Raw genomic sequence first — 19,353 nt, forward strand, 5'->3', positions numbered from 1 at the left:
AAAAAACTAATTACTATAGTAATTAGTAAATTTATCTAATTAGCTTTTGTTACATTATTGTAAACGCATTCTAATTTTAAAGAAAGGTCCATTTATCTCGTTTCTGGCGTTGGTGTTGACTTTTAATACATATTAGCTAATTCAAAAATCTATTTCTGGTTTACCTATCTATAACGTTTTACCAGATTAATCTAGAATACAATTCCAAAATGAGTTTGTCCAAAATTGCTATTAAATAATGGTTGATGATCTTTTAGTGATTATTAACTACCTACCTCATTGTGAAGGAGAAAGTAGGGGTGCATTTTCAGGACTTGTTTGAAAATTTCTAAACTTCGATAACTAATAAGTCAAAGTACAAGATTTAAACTAATATTTATTTTTATTTAAACCATTAAATCTCCATTTAATTAATTCCTTATACATGCAATATTTTCTAGGCTTCAATCCCTCTTTTAGTTCCTCAAGAATATTATAGTGTAATAAGTTTCTCTAATTTTTAAATTATTCATTGTTAATTCTTCTATTTGCTATTCAATTATGTTCCTTGATTAACATCATTACATATAAGTAGTATTAAAGGATTCAGCTCCAAATAAACCTTCACTTAATAAAATATGCAAAAGAAAAGAAACATATCAGAAAAGACAAAGGACAAAGCATAACAGTGCCATTTTATTGAAGAAAACAAATGTTTCAGAAACATTATATTGCACACTCTGGCTAATCATAATCAACATTATTTTTGGGAGGTTGGCATTGCCATGTTAATCTTGCTACCACCAGTTGAATCCTTCCATTGCTGTGTTATTGTCTTGATCTGAGTATAGAAGTTAACCCCTGCCTTGCCTGTAATTCAAGCATGGCAAATTCAAAACAAAAACTATTTGCCTAAACAAATTGTAAGTCCAAAACATTCTACTTAATAAATAACTTGGGAGAAATCATTATTATACCATAGAAGTTGAGATCACCGGCAAACGATGCCTTGTTGCCAGTGAATGAGAAGAAGGGCAAAGGAACTGGGATGGGAACATTAATGCCAACCTGGTTCAAATGCAGTAACAAGTCATTATCAATGAATAACACTGTCAAAATATATTTCTTTATTTACTATATAACCGACAAACAGTTGCTCCAACAAATACTCAACTTGGAAACCTTGAGCAAGATCTTACAAGATATCAAGTAGATGGAAAAAACGTAATTGATACTAAGCTTTAATATGAGCAAGAGAATTAGAAAGAAAGAGTTACTGAATGTGTTGTAATTTGTCAATACTCCTCATTTATTAAGGCAAAGTTAAACATCTCGCTTAGGTAACATTACCTGGCCTGCCTCTATCTCAGTCTGAAATTTCCTTGCAGAAACACCAGATGTGGTGAATATAGAAGCACCATTTCCGTATCTATTAGAAAAGTTCAAAATAAGAATAAATGCAGCAGTTTAACATAAGGCAATGACAACAGCGAGTTGTTAACAAATACTTGTTACTGTTGATGATGTTTATGGCCTCTTCCAAGCTATCAGCCTGTTGAAGTTGAAAGACAAAAAAAATAACACTTTATCAGCATATCTGTCTATTGTTGAGTCAATGAAAAATTCAAGATAATTGAGTCTCAGACGTGGAAATATTTTCAAGTTAGAAATAATTTGACACTGGTAAATCACTTGCCATTGTTTGAACATAGTTAATCATCTAAAGGGGTTAATTGTTCATGAATATGAAGCATTTTACCGAAAATTATATTTTTTGTGATTCATTTAATAGAAAATAATGCAATTCTAAGGATGAAACAAAGGACACACCTCCATGAAAAGGAGAACTGGGCCAAAAATTTCCTCCTGCACGTGCAAGGTCAGAAACAGTCAAGTCTAATAAACATCTAAACTTCAAGTCTCTTAAGTAATGGGAATTCTTTTAGAATACACTTAAAGTTACTCAGTAACCTTGTAGCACTCCATGTTGGCAGTGACATCTGATAAGATGGTTGGGCCAATAAAATTGCCAGATTCATATCCTGGGACCTACTTGTCATGCATGTATGACTTCATTAGTACTACAAGACAAAGTGTTTGCTATATTACATTCAATCAGAATGTTTTAAGAGGAGGATTAAAAGCTACCACTATATTTCTTCCGTCCAGCAGTAGTTTGGCACCACTTTCAACCCCCGATCGAACTAGTCTGTGTATTCTCTCCTTTGCCTGTGCAGCCAATAAAAATATTCGATAAACATAAATATAAATAAATAACTAAAAAATACTTAACAATTGGACATGGCAGTAATGCCTGAACGATACAAGATCTTCAAATCCAATGTGGAAAAAGTAAATTTTGAATCATGAGCAAACCTGCTTGCTGATCACCGGACCAAGGTCTGTATCAGGTTCAGTTCCAGCATTTACCTTGAGAGCTTTGGCACGCTCTACAAGTTTAGCTTTCCTGCACAATTATTGCAATGGTTGCAATTCTTAAAAATTTCCTGAGTACAACACTGAAATAAATTTTCAAAGGACAAATATTGAAGTAAACTTCCCTTTGCACATGCTTCACAAGGAACTCCATTAACTCAGAAAAGTATTTCCTTAGAAACAATATTCTCGGAATAATTAAAAATTATGAATATAATTAATTGGTCATACTATTACTAACATTGGCATTACAATAACCATATAAACAAATTTTGATTATGTGGTCATCACACAAAACTTTCTCTATAGAGATGTTGAATTATATGTTTGTAGGGGAAGAGTCTTGGCACATAATCAAATACATTGAGGAGAATTATACATCATTTTGAACAACCAAATAGAGGAGCTTAGACTTGCTCCAAGTGTAATATGCTACTATAAAAGTCACAATAAATATGAAGTAACTCAAAACAGAATAGATGATACCATGATTTCGCGTCTCCAACAAAAACAACTGTGCTAAGAGCCATACACCTTTGACCAGCAGCACCAAAACCAGCTGCAACTAGAGCATTTAGAGTAGCATCAACATTTGCATCTGGCATGACAATTGCATGATTTTTGGCTCCCATGTTAGACTGCAAACAATAGTGTAGTTGCCCAACTTCATATCATTGCATTGCTATAAACCAAAAATTTTACAAAATGAGAGAACTAAACTATCCACACCTACCTGAACACGCTTTCCTTTAGCTGCTGCTCTTGAATATATGTGCATTCCAGCCTTTGATACAAAGTTAGAACATCAAATAAGCACAAATAGTAACCAAAAGGGGTCTACATCTGCAAAATCTAAGCATTTTATCACGTGATTTTATCTATCCATCTTTACATTTAAGACAGTCAAGTCTCAAAAAAATCATTAATTTTTCTGACAAATAAGGATTGCCTTTGGCTAGTTTAAGGTCACCAAAAGAAGTGTAACGTAAAATAATGAATTAGAGAGAACAAACAAGTATCAAATCACTTACAACATTTGAACCAACAAAAGATATGGCTTTGATGTTATCATCGTCGCAAATAGCATTCACAATATCCTGCACCAGTTGGATGATTGAGAAGATCAATCAATAAGAAAGAACAACTATGTCATGAGACATCATAATGTGACACGATTTCGCCTTGGAACAACTTGTTTTAAGAGTAATATCAAATTTATGATAGTATCAACTATTCTTGGTATAGTACAAGTACAATATATTATAAGCAATTAGTAGATTTAATTTAAAGCTTGAATACGTGATAAAATCACCACAAGACAATGAGTCCTCTACTACCTTTATCACAAGAAAGAAGTGAAAAATAAAAGTTCATTTAGAAAACCAAATGATGACATACATGGGTTCCATGAACTATATTTAAGACACCCTCTGGCAAACCAGCCTCCAATGCTAATTCTGCAAGCATTACAGAAGCACCTGGAAAATACAACATATTTCATATAATAGTCAAGTGATATGTTATTAGGTGGTCTGAAGCAGAGATAACACATCTAACGTTAAATTGAAATTTATTTCTTCCCATTTCATATGAAACCAAGGATAATGAACACTAAAAGCGGATGGATGAAGCAAAGTTTGTGTCCTAGGACTTAAGAGTACATGTTGACGTCAAGGATTGAAGACCTTCTCTTTATATTTTGGTTTCTCATATACATGCCAAACATGAAATGAATGTGGCATTTTGTATTGCGTGTTTTAGATATAGGCATGTGTGTTTTAGTTTTAATTAAGATCATGCCTAAGGTAACAATTTCTTTATCTAGCCATAGAATTAAAACCAAATCATGAAATTTAACTTTTTTGCTGAAAAATATAACTTGGTAAGAGATTTCAGTTGGTTCAAATTGTTTAGTTTTTCACAAGACACATATTAGTCTATTGCATCCAAAATCATAATCGATTACAACATGCATTGTAGCTCTGTCTGAATCTGGGTGCTCTCTATTTTAATAGATTACAAAAATTCATTATCAACTACACAACAGTGAGCAGCTCAAATAAACCAAAAAACTTTGATTAATCAGTTACCATACCATCTAATCGATTACAAAAACCCAGGAACAACTTCTGAGACAAGAAAAATTGATTTAATTGATTCCCATCATTTCAAACAAATTAAATTGATTTTGGTTCAACTCCAGGTGTTTCTAAAGTTGTTTTATTCAATTACCAAGTCTTGTAACAAATTAAAACGAGTTTCAAGTGAGAAAATGACATCTAACTTCATGTAACAGATTAAATATGTGAAATCTTATTTTTCTATAAATAGATTAATTTTCTTCTTTAGAACACAAGAAGCTACAATTGCAAGGAAAGTTTTCGAGTCATTTTCAGAGCTTAAAAAAATTCAGAAAGATTTGAATCAAGAGAGCTATCAAAATGCTGAGAGAAAATCTTTTACATTTTCTAATGGCTTAGTATGAAAGTTGATTTCCTTGTGCGCTTGAATAGAGTAAAACAATTTCTATGTGATTTCCTTTGTTAATTCTAGTAGGTTTTAATTCTTGCAATACTGTTTCTCAAGGTGCTTGTAGAAGGGTTCTCTAAATGTTAAGAATTTCTTGTTGTAGGGTTCAAGAACTGAGGGAGTATTTTAAGTTTCTTGTGTAAAGAGTGTTTCAATACTTTTAAACTTAATAGTGGAAGGATCTGACTAACGTTGTCAAAATCTAACCGGATGTAAGTCTAAAATAACTGAACAGTATTAAGAATTTGTGTGTTCAATCTTTCCTACTCTTTTTCATTTGAAGAGTTGTACTGTTGAATTTCAATCTTTATTGAAATTAATCTCTATTATTTTAAAGAAAAAGCTCTCCAATTTGTTTTTCATTTAAAGCACTCAAAATTTGGATTCATAGGTTTCATACAACTTAATATTTCCAAAAAAAATCAAAAAGATCTATTCACCCCTCTAGATCAATTAACTTGTCAATAACTCAATAAGGGTAGGAAAGAAAAACTAACAGATGGTGATAATACTCACTGACTACGTGGATAATGGAGACCATAGTTACCGTGAAAATTTAGTTTAGAATTTCTCAAAAGAAGTAACATCTGACAATTTTCTTCTAACCGGCACAATCACACAAATTACAGTAAATAAGATGACCAACATTAAGCAAAATCCTGGCCTGTCAAAGACAACAGTCTTAAGTTAATTGGGTGTTGACTTACTTTCTCTTTTCATGCTAGATTAACATCGTCTTCCTCATTTAAATAAATCACAGCCAAAAAATATTATTTTTTTAAATGTAAAGATTAATATCACAAAAAGGGTCTTAAAAAATTGTCAACTATACTATTTCTTGGAAATTGCAACTTGGTGTCTTAGCCATCATTTTAAAAACATGCAATTCTCTAAGACCTTAACAGAATACAGATAAATGGCCAAGTGACTATGATAGGTACATGTTAATTGAGGGGCTTAAATTCTTAGATTCAGTTAGTTTGTTACAAATTTGTAATTAGGGGGATGGATAATAAGAAATAAGGCAATATGCCTTATTTCAAGAGAGGGGGGTATCTTATCATTTGAGAGGATTGGGACTTTCAGGCAACAGGAGGTGCAAATCCTCGTAGTTCTGCATTCATACTGTAAACACGGGAATTTTCCCCATTTTCTCTATTAATTTGAATCAGTTTCTATCAGAGTGCAAAATCCTTTACACCTACACCTACACCTACTCAGGCAGTTAAGAATATATTTTTCCATTATTGATAGACAGGGGTTTTCATAGACAACCAGAATTAATAAAAAAAAGTCACCTGGGTCTTTCTCTGATGGTTTTAGAACAAAGGTGTTACCACAAGTAATAGCCACAGGGAACATCTGCAGATGATATACATTCAGAATTTGTTATGCTGTCCACATTAGGTACAGTGCATTGCTTTGAGAAATAAAAGAATATTCAGGCTAAATACTTTTGGATCATTCTATAATAAATTTTTCTATCTCATGCATGCTGCTGATAATAAAGGTGAATATGAAATATTAATTAGGTGGCCAAAAAGCCATACCGAAAAGATAGAAGACTGCTTACCCACAAGGGAATCATTGCAGGAAAGTTGAAAGGACAAATACCAGCGCAAACACCAAGTGGTTCTCTAATGCTGTAAGTGTCAATTCCATGTGATACATTGGAAACATATTCCCCCATTTGTAGAGTTGCCATCCCACAAGCGTGTTCCACCACCTCTAAATGACAAATATATTCAGAAATTGCATTACCAAAATTTATGAGCCTAATTATTATCACACTACAAAATCTTCTCAAACAACATATTAGAAAGACCAACCTAAACCACGGAATACATCTCCTTGTGCATCCTTCAACGTCTTTCCTTGTTCAGTGGTCACATTCAGAGCAAGTTTGTCCTAAAACAATTACAAATATTGTGTTCCAGTATGGGTGTTTCTTTGTTTAAGAATGAATGTGACAGTCATAGAATGTTCTAAGAAGCTTACCATATCTCTGCGTATAAGCTCCTGAAGCTTCAACATAACACGTTGGCGTGTTGTAATTGGAGTGTCACGCCATGATGGATATGCCTTCTTTGCTGCAGATACAGCTGCCTTAAACTCTTCATCCGTAGACAAAGGAACTTGTGAAACAACTTCTTGGGTTGCCTACGATAAGATTAAAGAAATATAATAATTTTACATTTTACAAAGCTACAAAAAGGAAACACAACTGTAAATGCAGTATAAAACAAACAAACCAAAGAAAAACACTTACTGGATTTATAACATCAATGACAGTTGATGATTTTGAGTCAACAAAACTGCCCCCAATAAGATTTGGAACCCTCTGATGGAATCCAACAAAAAAGAAGGGGTAATAAGGTGTCAAAATAATTAACAGAAAAGGCAAATTATCTTAATGCTCATAAGTCTACGAGGATAGCATATATTGAATTATGTAAAAACCAATTTAACCTTTTAAGACTTAAGCACAAGAAGAGAATCCAATCCACCAGATTGGACCATTAAGTGTGAGACTCGTGGCTTAAGCACAAGTAGTTTATTCTACTCAGGACTCCTAACAGACTTATTGTTGAGTTCCATTATTAAATTTCTTATGACCTGGTACGAAACTAAATGCAGGACCTAAAGCTAGAAAATCAATTTAAGACTTCAACTTTGAACCACTGTAGAGTAATTAAGCAAAAAGATTACCCTTTTCACTCCATTTGACCAAATAGTCCTAAAGTCCACAAACTTTAAGCAAAATGAACAAAACGCAATATATAATATATTAATATATATATATATATAATTATTTACATTTTTACAAAATGAAAAAAATCAGCAGTAAAGCTTCGATTTTTTTTTTTCAAAAACTGGTGTAGTTGAAAGATACCCATGAAAGCAAAATATTCCAAGCGAGACCTTACCGGTGGATTGCTCTTACTGGAAGATGATTCAACAGCAGTTGAGAAATGGGACCTTCCCAGTGCAGAGATCTGAGGCCTCATAATGTTCAACTTTCTCACTGCACCAATAAAGGGGAAAACATCAACATTTCTTCAACCAATTCCAAATTCTAAAACTTGATCGGCCTCTGTGCACGTGGGCATCTCAGCAACAGAGTGCATGCAACGACTTACCTCGTTGAATCGAAAGCCGCAACATCCTCGTTTCGATATGCTATGAAGCGTGTTTGGTTCAGGAGCCCCAAACACTGACCCTATTTTTCACAACGACGCCTCAGGCTTGAATCCAAGTGCAAACAGTGACCACCTGCGTGACGTTACAGCCTATGAAATACATAAAATAGAGGAATAACTAGAAAGGACAAATCAAGCGATAGAGATGCCAAATCACATTCAATTTCCTGCTATTAAACATATAATTTAATTCCCTAATTTTCTAATAAAGCAGATATCGTCCACGTTGCAAAATCCATACACCCAATTACAATACAACCCAAAAAATTTAAAATTGATTCTATAAAACAACTCCCGTGATGAAGATGTCCTTATCGATGAATCCAAAAAATTAAATGCTTGTAATTTAGAATTTGAGTATGAATAGTAATATTGTTAAATTTTATACCCATTTACTTCAAAATTCTGTTAAAATATATTTTGAATTTTTGTTACTATTTTTGTTTACGTTTTTATTTAAAAACTATTTTGATCCTTTATTTTTATTTTTTAATTTGGATCCAACGGTATCGTTGTTAAAGGGTGACTTTTCAATTATTTTGACACAAATTTTGAACTTTTTTTATTTCTGGTAAAGGTAATTTTTCTCTCACTAATTTTATTTACTAATAAATATATATAATACTTTATTTACGAAAATTATTATTTTTATAATTTAAAGTTAAGAATTCTATGTTAGAGAAATATAATTATAATATTATTTAATTATAACTCATATTTAAACGACTTCATTTTATGTATTACTTTTAATATTATGTTTTAATTTTCTGTTTGAATAATTTAATAATAAAATTTATATTTATATTATTGTTTAATTTTTAAATTAAAAAATTAACTTTATAAAAAGATAATAATTATATATAAATAATATTTATTCTTTGACTTTAATATTTATATTTATGTAAAATATAATACTTTAGTTTATAAACATATAATAATCAAGGTTTTTTTATATTATTTAAGTTAAAGGAAAAATTTGATAAAAAAACAAGTTAGGAAATTAATTTTAACTTTAACTCTTTAAGCAGGGATAACATTATAATAATTTTGATCAATTTCAAAAGTTAGGTAAATGTAATTTATATTTAGAGTTAGAACGTAACCTCAATCAATAATATTATCCTTTATTTGTCTCTTAACATCAACTTCAAGTTTATTAGTCTAGTCATCTCTATGTTCTTGTTTGCTCTTTCTTATCCATAGACAGTTCCTTTCAAAGTTCATAAAATATTACAATGGATAATTATTAACTCAAAACCAATCATCCTCTTCTCATTTACTCTATGCTAACCAATTATATGCAAAATGGATAGAAAGCTTAGTAGAACTCACATGAAGATGTTTCTTTACTAATAATTTTTTTTTCAGGAACTACCAATATTTTGTTATCGGTAACCTGTTTTAAAACAAAAAGTAAATATGGGAGTTGCATTCTCATTTTCGAGAGAGATGGAAATATATCATTATCATGTTTGGACAACATTCTCAAATACCTTCTCCATAATTAAAAAATCAGTTTACACATAAATTAATTTATAAAACTTTTCTTACTTTATAATTTATGTATAAAACTAAGTTTGATTTATAAAGAAATTCACTTCTATGTTAACCTGTAGTTTGTACCTTGAAGTAACCAAGAGACAGAGGGAATAAGATACGTTTTTACGCATGTAAACCCATCTTTCAAGAATTCTTATACGTTACTGATGAACCAACAAAATAGAGATATCCCTTGCAAGTGAAGCTAAAGTTTGAGATTATATGGGTCCTATACATTATTGTCAACAACTAGCATCAGAACAAATCCCTCTCAACAAAGTTACAACAATAAACCAGAAGGTTACATAACTCGCATCCTACCAGAGTCAAATCCTAGCAACATCATGTGCTCTATTGAATTTACTCATACCTATCATATTGAACTCAAAATTCATGAGCAGAAAATAAAAAATATATATAGGCCTTGGATATTATTATTGATTAAAGTATGGTTAAATACAATTTACAATTGGAAACTAAAACAGGTCTAAGTAAAGGTATTTCATTTGTATATAACAAGCGTCAGAACTTACAAGATCTGTGATTCGGTTTGGGGAGAGCTAACTACAGAATTACCATCACGATCACCATCACCACCACCACCTTCACTACCACCACCACCACCACCTTCACTACCACCTTCACCACCACCACGTCCTTCACTACCACCTTCACCACCACCATCACCACCTTCACTACCACCTTCACCACCACCTTCACTACCACCATCACCACCACCACCACCTTCACTACCACCTTCACCACCACCTTCACCACCACCTTCACTACCACCATCACCACCACCTTCACTACCACCATCACCACCACCTTCACTACCACCATCACCACCACCACCACCTTCACTACCACCTTCACTACCACCATCACCACCACCACCACCTTCACTACCACCTTCACCACCACCACCACCTTTACTACCACCTTCACCACCACCACCACCTTTACTACCACCTTCACCACCACCATCACCACCACCACGACCTTCACTACCACCTTCACCACCACCTTCACCACCACCACCACCTTCACTACCACCTTCATCACCACCATCACCACCACCACCACGTTCACCACCATCACCACCACCGCCACTACGTTCACCACCACCACGTTCACCACCACCACCACCTTCCTCCTCCTCATCATACATGTAATCTCTACTCACCTCAACTTCAAGTTTTTCTATATCCTCATCCCTCATAAACTGCCTCAAGTCCTCCCTACAAATCTCCACCTGATCCTCCAAATCACACTTCTGAACCTCGTGTTGCGTGATGGTCCACTGCAACGACTCAATCACTTCCTGGTCGTAATCTAGCTTTTGCTCCGCCATTCGCCGGAACTGCGTGGCTTGAATCTCTGCGGCGCTCTTCTCATTTTGCAGCCGCAGAATCATCGCCATTGCCTCCTCCGCCGACGAGGCAGCCGCTGTCCTCTCCGTCTCGAGGTCCGTACACGCCGCATTCGCCTTTACTCTCTCCGTCTTGACCAGTTTTCTCAGCGTCATTACGTCGAACTCCTCCTCCTCATTGCCAACCTCCCTCTCGTTTTCGCCCTTCACCTCCGACCCATCTTCGGAACCCGCATTGGCTCTCTGTCGGGAGCCATTGCTGCGCTTCCTGATGGAGGAACTCGACCTGGGCCGGCGCGCTTTTTTCAAAGGCCCGGTCTTTGCTTTAAAAACTTCCCACGCAACTCTGTCGAGGCAGAAACGGACTTTGGGTACGCCTCCGGAAGCGCAGATGAATCGAATGGCGCTCTTGGAGTTCCAGCCGAAGCGCCAAACCTTGAACCAAAAGGTGAGCATCAAAAAGAGGCCTAAAAAGTTGAAAACGCGCGAGAGGGAGCGGAGAAGGACGAAGCCGCATCCGAATTGGGTGAGAAGATTGAGGGCAGGAGGGAAATCCATGGGCAGCAGAAGGAACCTCTGATGCAAAAGAAGGGAGGGAGAGTCTGCATCTGAGGCGAGAGGAGGCGGAAGGAATCGATCAGAAGTGGCCGGAAATGGGTAAGAAGAATGAAGAAAGAGGGTTGTGATGATTCGAGCGAGGGCGTTGTTGCGGTGTTTGGAGGAGGAAGAGGGGGAGGAGGAGGGAGGATGGTGGTGATGGAGGAAGTGGTGGCGGACAAATAGAGGTGTGATGTGTGGTCATTTGGACCATTTCAGAGATTCTTTTCCATTACAACCCAACATTGGTGTTATTGTTACTCTTCTTAAATTTCTCTCCATAATCAACTTCCTCACAATTTAGACCCTCCATGTTCAAATTCAATCTTCCTTTATTCTTTATCTTATATATAGTAATAGCATTAAATTATGCATGTTGAATATTTGTTTCTTGATTTATTTGACGCTCTTTTTTCCCTTTCAATTATTGAAATCACAAGAAGAAGGATTTTATAAAAGAAAATATGAGGGGTTTTCTTGTATTATTAAAACAAGATTTATTTTTTATAATTTATTTATACTTCTTTTCCATAAGAGAGGTATTTCTTTCTTATTTTTGTTTTCATCATTTTTATTTTATTTTATTATAAGGTGTGTTTATATCTCTATTTATTAATTTTACGGTGATCTCTTCATAAGACATTTGAAATTTACTTACCAAATTTTTACATGATTTTTTTTAAATTATGCAATTGGATTAAAAATAAATTTTAAAAGGGAATAATGATTATATATATCATAGAAAAAACAATCTTAGATTTTGAATTATATTCTAATCTCAAGTTTCCATATCTTACTTTTGTGTTCAGTTTTAAACTTTTAAAGAACGACCGAGAATAATTAATTGTGAGATTTGTATGGTCATGAAAGGTTTTGCTTTTATGTTTCCCTTGCTATATATGACTTTGCTTTCTCTTAATTTGTGCTGTATTGATTGACGAGTAGGATTTCATTTTGGAAAAAAAAAAAGAATGAGTAACATGCTTTTGTGATTATTAAGAAAAGTAACTAGATTCAATTCTAAGTGGTTATTTGTGGATTTTTCAGGTCCAAAAGTGGAGACAACCAGATTTAATTTTAAGTTGCTTTTTATTAGACTTATCGTGTTCAAGGTGGAGGCAAGTTGATCACATACTTTTCGGGTTCTAGTGGAGATAACTAGACTCAATTCAAGTTGCTTTTGATCGGATTTTTTGGGTCCAACGTGGAGGCAACTAGATTCAATTCTAAGTTGTTGTTGATCGCAGACTTCTCGGGTCCGAGTGGAGACAACTAGATTCAATTCTAAGTTGTTTTTTTATCATACTTCTCGAGTCCAAGGTGGAGGCAACTAGATTCAATTCTAAGTTGTTGTTGATCACAGACTTCTCGGGTCCGAGTGGAGACAACTAGATTCAATTCTAAGTTGTTTTTTTATCATACTTCTCGAGTCCAAGGTGGAGGCAACTAGATTCAATTCTAAGTTGTTGATCGCGAACAGTTTGAATGGAGAGAACCAGATTCAATTCTAAGTTGTTTTTTTATTGAACTTCTTGAGTTCGAGGTGGAGACAACTAAATTCAATTCTAAGTTGTTGTTGATCGTGGACTTCTCGAGTCCGAGGAGAAACAATTTTACCTGTTCCACGGTGGACGCCGAATGTTCTCGCCAAGATGAGGTCAGTCAGGTGGTCTCCGAGTAGTCTCTCTTCAAGCTCTACCGATTAGCTTTTAAGGGATGAGGAGGGTTTCACCTGCATAAAATACTCCGACGCTCAAGTCAGTAAGAGCATCAAAATTTATGTATATAGTGAATATAATGTTAAAATTCAAGTTAAGCTTACTCCTTGTATGATTGATCTTCTATTTATAAGCTTTCATGGACTTGGATCTTTGACATTGGTTTCTCTATGTTTTAATGTGGCATATTATAGTATTTTTTCCATAAAATCTATCTGAAAATCATGTATATAAATCGAAGTATTATGTAATATAATCATAATATTTATGTAATATAATAAGGGATATTGTGTAAGTAAATCAGAGCATTTATACAATATAATCAGGAACATTTACAGGTAAATCAGAGCATTCAAAGAGGTCGAGATATTGTGCGTTAAAAGCACGTTAATTGTGCATTAATAAGATTAATTCCCATAATATATTTATCCAAATTAATGTTATTATATGATGATAATTTCATGGGGTTCATCAATAATAGTCTCGCAAATCTTGGTTAATTTTACTTCATCATGAGCCTTTCCACGATTTAGGCCGAAATGAAACACATTTGACTCGATCTAGACGGATATATGTCAGATCTGGACTTGAGACAATACAACTTCCATCTGCTCCTTGTTCCTTAGTTGTCCAATGTTTAGTCTCACATAACATGTTGGGCTTAATAGACTCAATTACAAAATTACTATTCACTTATTTAACACATGAAAATAAATTTCTAACTTTTACCAATTTAGAATCACAATAATTCTCTACTCTACAAGCATTTGTTTATTTAAGGCTATTTAAAATATTCCTTAACTTTTAAGTCATAAATTTTCCAACAGAGAAATCAAATTTTCTCATAAAACAACTATTTGAAGCATGTCTCTTCCTCGTACAATAAAAATAAGTGATGAATGGTGTGTTAGATGACTTTTTGAAATTGAATTTTTTAAAGGATTTTTATTTCCTTTTATATTTGTATTCAATTCTAACCCTATCCATCACATATTTTTAGACTTTAGAATGACATCCAAGTTTGATTTTTTTTTTTCATTATCAATTTTGCTAGTGTTTTCTCAAGATATTTAATCTTACTTTGTTTTGTCTTGTAACTTTCTCAATCAACAATTTAACTTATGAGGTTAAAGCATAGTTTTAAGAGGAGTGTTTGTAAACCATTTTCAAAGCATTTAAATCAATTTTCAAGTTTTCAATTTTTCTTTTATTTGATTCAAGATGTTTTCCAACTATCAATTCTCTTCATTAAGTCTACTGTTTGAGTCGATGAGTTTTTTTGTCTTCCTCGTGTAACTCATTTTAGACATTGCGAAGAAGATCATCATAGTTTGATTCAATAACAAAGTTTGAGTTACTCATATTTCTTCTTGATAATTAAAGATCAACCATGAGATAGATGCTAGTTTTCTTATCACTATTTCTTGTGCCACTAGAGGAACTTAAAGTGTTGTCTTCCCATGCCACATATCCTTTTTTTTTTCTTCATAGACTTCATAAATTTCTTCTCATCAATATTTTGCTTCAAATTAAACAAACGATAGTCAACTTTAACATGAATAGTCTTATTACATCCAAAACACTTGTACATTGATGAAGATAATACAACTTCTTATTCTATTTCTTCTACTTCTTTTCTAAGATCACAAGATTATTCATTACGTAAATTAACTTTTTCTATGTTTCATAAATGTTTTTCCATTGAAGCGCACCAAACATATTTTTAAGTTTGAGAATATTTTTCCTCACTTTCTTGAAGTTTTTAGTACCTCATGGCCTCAAGAACATATCATAAGTATAATGTTTATATTATTTTTCTAATAAATTATAATTAATAATAATAATATAAATAATTAAATACACTGTTAAAATTTGTATTTAAAATTAATATTAATATTTTAAAATCTTACATAAAAATTTAATATTTATATATAAATATTTTAATATTACTTGTTACCCGTTTGAGAACAATACTAAAATTAATAATTAGTATTAATAATGTTCAAGTTTCCTTAAAAAAATAATTTTTCACTAGTTTAACGTTTTATTGACATTAATTGTACATACTATTTAATAATCTTAAAACTATATTAATTGAGTCTGTAAATTTATTTTTTAAAATTCTTATTTTAAATTTATTAAATCTCTTTTTAATACTGTTCAAAAATAAAAGGCCTGCATAGAAATTGAGTCATGAAAATTCGATTTTCCCTAGGAAAAAAAAACGATAGTGTGGTAAATAAAATATAAAAGAATCTGTTTGGAGAATTTCGTTTGGTTTAGAATCACAAATATATATATATATATATATATAATTTATGAGTTAGCAATTGGGTGATGCCCACACCTCTTTATGTCTTGGCAGCCTTTGGAAAACCCAAAAAAATATTAAAGAATATCAAGAAAAATGATAGATTGAGAACTTTCACTAATTTATAATCCCATCTATTTATCTAAAATTTCAGTTTTTTCCATAAAATAACAAAAATACATTTTCTTCATATGAATCACATACTTGTTGTCAATGTCTCATTAGGGAGAAAATATCTCTTGTTATTAAGGATACTGTCCTTGCCAATGAGTCATAAACTATAGCGTGGCAGGAAAAAACAATAGAGAACGATACTAGATCTGTTCAAGATTCTTTTATAACATTAGGCAATGGAAAGGCGAGATTTGGAGTGTGAAACATGTGATTGTAGAATTTCACTATAAGAAAAAAGAAGGATGAATTGAATACATATAAAGCTTAGTAGGTATGCAAATGTACAGCTGCTGGAGTAATGATTTCAAGATTTGTGGTGGATTGTGAGGACCCCGTTAATACACTACTGCTTAAAGTTGAAGATGAATGTTGGTTACTTGCAAAAGCAGGAGTCCTAGATGCCATAGAACTCCAAGATGCATTATAGTTTCTTGCTGTGAGAATGGGCACTGGAGCTTCAAAATTAAGGATCTGAACAACTTGTCTTATCGTAGGCCTCAAAAGGTAATCTGTGTGACAGCAGCAAAGTCCAACTATCATTAACGTCTCCATTTCCTTCTCATCAAAGTGTCCATATAAGCTTGGATCAGAGGCTTTAAGGACTTCACCAAGGCCCTGGAGTTTCCAAACCCAATCCACCAAATAGATATCTTCATTCATCTTAGGTTCAATTGCCTTTCTGCCACAGGCTATCTCCAAAGCAACTACTCCAAAGCTGTACACATCAGATTCCCTGCTAGCCTTGCCTCTTGTTGTAGCTTCAGGAGGCAAATACCCAATTGTTCCTGCTAAACCAGTTGTTTGTGATTCTATCCCATGATCCATTACTCTGGCCAATCCAAAATCTCCAAGCTTTGCATTAAAATTTGAATCCAACATAACATTGCTGGATTTTATGTCTCTATGAAGCACACAATCTTCCCACTCTTCATGCAGGTATAACAATGCTGATGCCAAGCCTCTCGCAATATTATATCTCACTTTCCATGTCAGCAGGCCTTTTCCCTTGAACAGATAATAATCCAAGCTTCCACTTTCCATGAACTCATAAATCAGCAGCAGGTCATCATGCTGATGGCACCACCCAAAAAGTTGAACCAAATTTCTATGCCTCAGTTGACTAATGATCTTTACTTCCGACATATACTCTTTCACCCCTTGTCTAGATCCAGGAGATACCTTCTTAATGGCAACATGGGTGTTCAACCCTCTTATAAATCCCCTGTAGACGGCTCCAAAACCTCCCTGTCCTATCTTATTTTCTCTTGCGAAGTTATTAGTTGCTGTGGCCAGTTCTTGAAAGGAAAACTTCTTGGGTAGAGAGATTTTATCGAAATCATTGTCCATAGCATTGTCAAAAAGTGAGACATCTTCTATACCTCTAGTCCTCAGCATCCATCTCACAAGAAAAGTTACCCCGAAAATAACAATTAAAACACCTACACCAAGTCCAACGCTCAGCCCTATCACCAGCCCTATTTTGCTTCCACCCTTTTGTTTTTGTGGTTCCATCTCCAAAGTAGAGTTGAAGGACCATGAACTAAGAGTATGTTCCTCATAAGTAAATCCTGTTGCCGAAGAGAAGCCAAATTGAACCCATTCAGGTAAGATATCACTCAAATTGACCTCTGAGCATAATCTCTGTTTAATTTTGACATTATCCTTATATCCATTGAAGGTGACACTTAATTCGTTTGAAGCAGAATTGAAAGTAATATCAGCATCATACCCTCTTTCATCCATGCTAGTGAACCACTCTGTAGTGCTAGTAGTGCTAAGAGCATTAACATCGATACCCACATGGTCATATCCCGGATCCCAGGCATTAACCAAGGTGTCAAATTCCACTGCTACAAAAGGAAAGTCCTTTGCGTAATTTTGACTGCTTAGTTGGCCACGGCTGGCAAGACCAATACCACTTCCATCTTTCTGGGACTGTGGAAAGTTTGGATGTGCCAGAAAGAAGGTGATTCCATCTCCAGGATTGGTTTGATTTAGGGAGTTGATGATAAAGGAGAAATGGGTAGTGAAGTCTGCAACCTTTCCCGAGCTCTTGTCCCAAAGATGCAATAATTTGTAATATATGACTCTACCAACACTATCTTCCTTATATTTGGTGAGGTTGAGGATTCCTTCTTGAGCTTCAACATCTCCCGAAATATTGAGGACGTTTCCAGTGTGACCAAGTTGCTGATAGTTGAATTCTAATGAAGCTGCATGAGGTAATAGAAGAAGCAAGAGTGTTAATGTGACATGAAAAGAAACACGCACATAACTTTTCTTGCAGTACTGAGATGGTGCCATGGCTGGAGAATTGATGCTGCCCTCCATGGAAATGGAATGGTCAAACATGGTTTGGTTGGAGTAGCTGCTTGTAGTGTTGTAGTTAATTTCTGTTGTTTCTTGTTTTTCACTCTTTTATGGTTGAATGAGTAATACGATGGTGATATAATAACACCGTCAGTGAAAACGGACACCTTATATAGCAATAAATTAATATTTTAATACTTTTTATTTTATTTTTCAATATAAAATATTATTATATTATAAAGAGATGTGAGGTTTCTGTTAGTTACTGTTTGTCGTAATTGCTATTTAAACCATATTTGTGTATTAAATGTGAACCACTCTGGATGGCTATTCCAACGAAATTTTCAAGTCATTTTGTTTATTCACACGTTAAGTGAATGTAAATTACACGTCAACACGTACTCGGTTTTAACTTTGAATCAGGTCACGTTCACATACATTACATTCACTTTACAATCATAAATCATAAATCAGTTATAAATTACACATATTTACGGAGTTTTTTCAATTGCCCCAGATTACATCAATATTTAAAGATCTTTTTTACCCTTCAACCAATCTACCTACCTCATCAATCAAAGTTTATAAAGAAAGAAATATCATATATTTATTTTTTAAATTAGAAAATTATTCTTATGACGTTTTAAAAATTAGAAGCATGTCCCTTCCTAATACAATGAAGAAAAGTGATGAATGATGCATTAGATGACTTTTTGAAATTGATTTTTTTTAAATATTTTTATTTATTTTTATATGTGTATCCAATTTTATCACTTACTTTTTAGAGTTTAGAATGACATCCAAGTTTGATTTTTTTTTTCATTGTGAATTTTGCAAGTATTTTCTCAAGATATTTAATCTTATTTTCTTGAATCTTGCAACTTTCTCAATCGACAATTTTAACTTATGAGGTTGAATCATAAAAGAATTGTTTGTAAACTTTTTTCAAAGCATCTAAATCATTTTTCAAGTTTTCAATTTTTCTTTTATTTGATTCAAGGTTTTTTCCAACCATCTATTTTCTCCCTCTAACTCTATTGCTTGAGTCAATAAGTTATTTTCCTTCCTCGTGTAACTCATTGAAGGCATCATTAAAAAGTTGATCATGGTTTGATTCAATAACAAAGTTTGAGTTACTCATATTGCTTCTTAATGATTAAAGATCAGTCATAAAACACATGTTAGTTT

General features: G+C 33.5%; 3 protein-coding genes across 3 annotated transcripts; all 3 read right to left on the minus strand.

The window, feature by feature from the left end:
* Window positions 1-657: 657 nt before the first annotated feature.
* LOC137811905 (methylmalonate-semialdehyde dehydrogenase [acylating], mitochondrial) lies at window positions 658-8,521 on the minus strand. Its single transcript, XM_068613767.1, has 19 exons — window positions 8,085-8,521; window positions 7,872-7,969; window positions 7,214-7,285; window positions 6,943-7,104; window positions 6,774-6,852; window positions 6,518-6,672; window positions 6,243-6,306; window positions 3,814-3,893; window positions 3,447-3,512; window positions 3,149-3,199; window positions 2,902-3,053; window positions 2,356-2,446; window positions 2,128-2,208; window positions 1,951-2,028; window positions 1,810-1,845; window positions 1,488-1,531; window positions 1,330-1,408; window positions 957-1,047; window positions 658-849 (listed from the first exon to the last, which is right to left on the minus strand). The coding sequence occupies exons 1-19, from the start codon at window positions 8,107-8,109 to the stop codon at window positions 740-742; spliced, it is 1,614 nt and encodes a 537-aa protein (XP_068469868.1). The 5' UTR covers window positions 8,110-8,521; the 3' UTR covers window positions 658-739.
* Window positions 8,522-10,077: 1,556 nt separating this feature from the next.
* Window positions 10,078-12,178, minus strand: LOC137811906 (uncharacterized). Its single transcript, XM_068613768.1, has one exon. It carries the CDS (start codon window positions 11,611-11,613, stop codon window positions 10,213-10,215), a length of 1,401 nt encoding a protein of 466 aa, XP_068469869.1. The 5' UTR covers window positions 11,614-12,178; the 3' UTR covers window positions 10,078-10,212.
* A 3,854-nt stretch (window positions 12,179-16,032) lies between these two features.
* Window positions 16,033-18,237, minus strand: LOC137811907 (L-type lectin-domain containing receptor kinase IX.1-like). The gene has a single exon (XM_068613769.1). It carries the CDS (start codon window positions 18,205-18,207, stop codon window positions 16,120-16,122), a length of 2,088 nt encoding a protein of 695 aa, XP_068469870.1. The 5' UTR covers window positions 18,208-18,237; the 3' UTR covers window positions 16,033-16,119.
* Between the last annotated feature and the right edge of the window lie 1,116 nt (window positions 18,238-19,353).

This window comes from Phaseolus vulgaris, chromosome 2 (genome assembly GCF_000499845.2).
Source record: "Phaseolus vulgaris cultivar G19833 chromosome 2, P. vulgaris v2.0, whole genome shotgun sequence".
Taxonomy (NCBI): domain Eukaryota; kingdom Viridiplantae; phylum Streptophyta; class Magnoliopsida; order Fabales; family Fabaceae; genus Phaseolus; species Phaseolus vulgaris.